The sequence below is a fragment of the Rhododendron vialii genome, chromosome 6a (assembly GCF_030253575.1).
Source record: "Rhododendron vialii isolate Sample 1 chromosome 6a, ASM3025357v1".
Lineage (NCBI taxonomy): Eukaryota > Viridiplantae > Streptophyta > Magnoliopsida > Ericales > Ericaceae > Rhododendron > Rhododendron vialii.
The window spans coordinates 23666959-23670982 of NC_080562.1; the positions used below are offsets into that span (position 1 = coordinate 23666959).

Genomic DNA, 4024 nt, shown 5'->3' on the forward strand with positions numbered 1-4024 from the left:
GCTCAACACTTTGTAGTGAGAACCACACAAACGTGTGGTGGAGAGATAAGTTGGGCCACCACATAAATATGTCATTAGAGTATTGGATTATTTTTCCTCAATTCTTCTAAAATATATATATATATATCTCTCTCTCTCTCTCTCTCTCTCTCTCTCAATTTAAACAAAATGAAAGAAAATGAAAAATCTAAAAAATTAGGGATAGATGTTTGGAGGCTTGTAAGATTTCAATACATTTCTATAGTAGATTGATAGATAGATAGATGTGGCCAAGAACTTAAAGAACCCAATAAACAATCATAGCAATCAAAACTAATTTGTGTAGAGATCATCTAACAAGGGGATAATAGCAATGAGCAATCATAACGAAATTTACAACTGAAGAGCTAGATAGAAACATTACATGCAGCCATCAACTGATAAACAATCTCTTTGCACAAGAAACAAAAATAGTGTAATTACATATTTTGAACATTAGAAAGACTGGATAGTAAATACGGAAACTACATTCGCCACTATCTGACGTACAGTAAAACAATTTATTCACAGTGAACCACAAAAATAATCTTACAAAGCAGAGTTATTAGGTGCTATCTTGGCCCTGAGATTTGTTGTGATGATATGCATGAGACGTCAAGAGGTAAGCTTCTCCTTGAACTAGTACAAGAACCATTCATTTGTGTAAAATCAACTTGCCTATTACTATCATTCTCTTCTCTCGTAGAAGCCCCACCAAATCGACGCCCATAAAATCGCAAAAAGTTCAAAGACTCCAACTTCGGCTGACCTGAAGGGATCTCACCTTCCAACATGCTAACAACACTGACCATACTCGGCCTAAGTGCTGGGTCCTCATGTGCACAACATAAAGCCACACGCACCAACTTCTCCACATCTTCACTACTGACTCTCCCCTCGAGCCTGGGGTCTGCAAGTTCCAAGTACCTTCCTTGCTCATGCATCTCTAAAGCAAACATTGGGAAATAAACAAGTCCTCGTCCTGAAGAAGATGATGAGTACCCACCACCACTACTTTCATCCTCCATACTTTCGCTTCTCGTTCGTAGAGAGCAATTTTTTCTTCCACTCACAATTTCCAGCAGAACCATTCCAAAACTGTACACGTCTGTCTTGTCAGAGATTGCAGAGCCAGTAAGCCATTCAGGAGCAAGATATCCACGAGTTCCTCTCATTGTCGTGAATAAACCAGACTGTTCAGAGCTCAAAAGTTTAGACAGCCCAAAATCGGAGATTTTGGCTTGGAATTGGTCGTGAAGGAGTATGTTCTCAGGCTTGACATCACAATGGATGATCTTGTGCTCGCACCCACTATGCAAATAGGCAAGTCCACGCGCCGTTCCAAGTGCTATTTCAACCCTTTCTTGCCATTCTAAGACTGGTACATTCCCAAAGAGGGTGTGATCTAAGGACCCACGGTTCATATACTCGTAAACCAACAGTCTTTCTCTCCCCTGAGCACAAAACCCTCTCAACTGAACCAAATTGATGTGGTGAACATTTCCAATGATCGCTATCTCAGTGCAAAAATCCTTCTTCCCTTGAATACCAAAATTAGTGATCTTTTTCACTGCCACATGTGATTTATCGGGGAGTGTACCCTTGTACACTGCACCAAACCCACCTGACCCTATCATAGTCTTGAACTTATCAGTAGCTGTCTCGAGCTCGTCATACCCAAATCTTACAGGTAATCCTGGGATGGAGAAGGCATCCAACTCCTCCGAAGAAGGAACGGTTTGACTGTTGAGATTTAACTTTCCAGTTTTAGAGCTTCTCAATCTTCTCCACAAGAAGAATCCCAGAGTAGCTAAAAGGAAGAACCCAAAAAAAGGCAACAACACTAGAGCAACTATGGGAAACCCGAGTGCATGACCACTATTAGCAGGTGAAGGCCCAACTATTGCTTTAACAAAACCCAAGCGATCATTATTGCTACTAGCGTTTGAAATAACTGATCCCAACTGGTTTTGAAGGACATAACATGAGTTCGACAAGTTGTCATAGAAAATTCCCAAGCAAGAACAGTCACTTGAGCAGACATCTTCACAGACAGACAAGTTCACACCATACTTCACAGGGCTCGTGAAATCATTAGAAAAATAGTCGATACCATAGCCAAGGCTCAAATATGAAACTAACAAGGAGTTACCTGTATTGCTGGTATCAGTTGAATTGCAAGAATTTGGTAAGGAATAAGAAGCGTCACTTGGCACACAAACAGGTGGATTCTGACTTTGAGAACTATGATGGAAGTTGGATGGGCACGAACATACGGGATTATCTGCATCGTCACTACACAAACCAAGCATTCCGCATATAAACGGGATTTGGCATTTATCATCCGGCCCTGTGAATACTGGGTTGAATGCACCACCAGAAAAGTTACTGACACTGAACTGGCCGGAAATTTCCAACTTGGCAATCCCAAAATCAGATACAGATAAGTTCACCTGAATTATGACTTCAGAACCATTATTACCAAGCAAATAAAGACCCGTTTGGTTAATCGCCATGTACTCCACCGAGTAACTGGAGGTTGTGTAAGCCACGGTATCCATAGATAGGTTCCAGTAAGTCAAATTCTTCCACTGTAGTAAAGCATCAGAGGTAGTTATTGAAAGCCAGTAACTGCCAACTGACAAGTCACTACTTGATACCGCGCTGGACAGAAATCCCCCTACGGGCAATTTCTGCCCCATGACGATTGTATCCGTTGGATAATTGAAACTCTCCCAAAGAGTAGTATCAGATTGATCGAGCAGCTCAAGATTCCCGGCCTCAGTTAACTGTAGCGAAGAGACCGGAGAATTTAACGGAGGAGTCGACCATACTAAACTGCCGTCTTCATCCACAACGACAATACCAGTTACAGAAAGAGTCATGGTTCCTATACTAGAAACAGGTGAATTGCGATTAGCAGACCAGGTGATGGTATTGGAAGGCACGTGAAGGATGCACAAATAGTAGTTGGTTCCTGAACCCCCTTGACCGCCTGGACTTAAGATAGCTGCTCTGAACGTTCCATTAGGGGAGATTAAGAAGCCAACGGAACCATCGATGAAATGGACACTTGAAGCAGTGAAATTTGGATATAATATAGAATTTTTCGATGGAGTAGAACAAGATACAATAGCACAAAACGATAACAAGATTGAGAAGATGAATGGGAAGGAACCCATATCAGCTGGAGAAGGAAGGAGATGGAAATTGTCTGCTCTGGCTTTCTCCATTTCTTTTGCCACCCTAAATCCTCATTCTGTTGACTATGGAAATCTCTCTCTCTCCCCCCCCCCCCCCCCCCCCCCCCCCCCCCCCCCCCCCCCCCTACCTCTACTCACGGAGTTGACACTGATATGTGGCCCAAGGGAGGAGAATTGACACGGATATGACATGAGAATGTATTTATCTAATAGGAAATAAACAACTCAACTCCATCATTTCGAATAAACAACTTCGTCATCTTGAATTCAATATTCACAAAACCTCTATCATATTTAATATCATTCGTAATATTGAGGCCAATACCAAACAACAATCCGCGAAAGCAAGACTAATGACTACTTTCGAAGTAAGGGTATGTTTAGTTCGATAGAGTCAAACTTGGAATGAAATGGTCATTTGAATGACATACTTATTTTCATGTTTGGTTTATCATTAAATGATGGAATAATCATTCCAAAATAAATCACTATCTACCTTAGTAAATGAATTGTCATTCTACTAAATAAATACATGAATTGTCATTTTATTTCTTTGCCACATCAAAATTACTAGTGTCACTCTAAGATTCACTATTGCTACACCAAAATTACTATTGTCACACCCTTTCATTACTGATGAGAATGACTATTTCTAAATTCTAAGTACAACCAAACTTGAGAATGTGAATGAATTTTCCAATCTCATTTTCTCAATTTTATTTCAACCTCAATTGTATTCTATCCAACCAAACATACTCTTAAGGTTACCTTCAGCCTTATCGATGTAAGGGATGTAAGGGCAC

The 4024-nt window shown here is 40.7% G+C and overlaps 1 protein-coding gene across 1 annotated transcript; it reads right to left on the reverse strand.

The window, feature by feature from the left end:
* Positions 1-406: 406 nt before the first annotated feature.
* Positions 407-3299, reverse strand: LOC131330293 (G-type lectin S-receptor-like serine/threonine-protein kinase At5g35370). The gene has a single exon (XM_058363834.1). The coding sequence runs from the start codon at positions 3249-3251 to the stop codon at positions 591-593; it is 2661 nt and encodes an 886-aa protein (XP_058219817.1). The 5' UTR covers positions 3252-3299; the 3' UTR covers positions 407-590.
* Between the last annotated feature and the right edge of the window lie 725 nt (positions 3300-4024).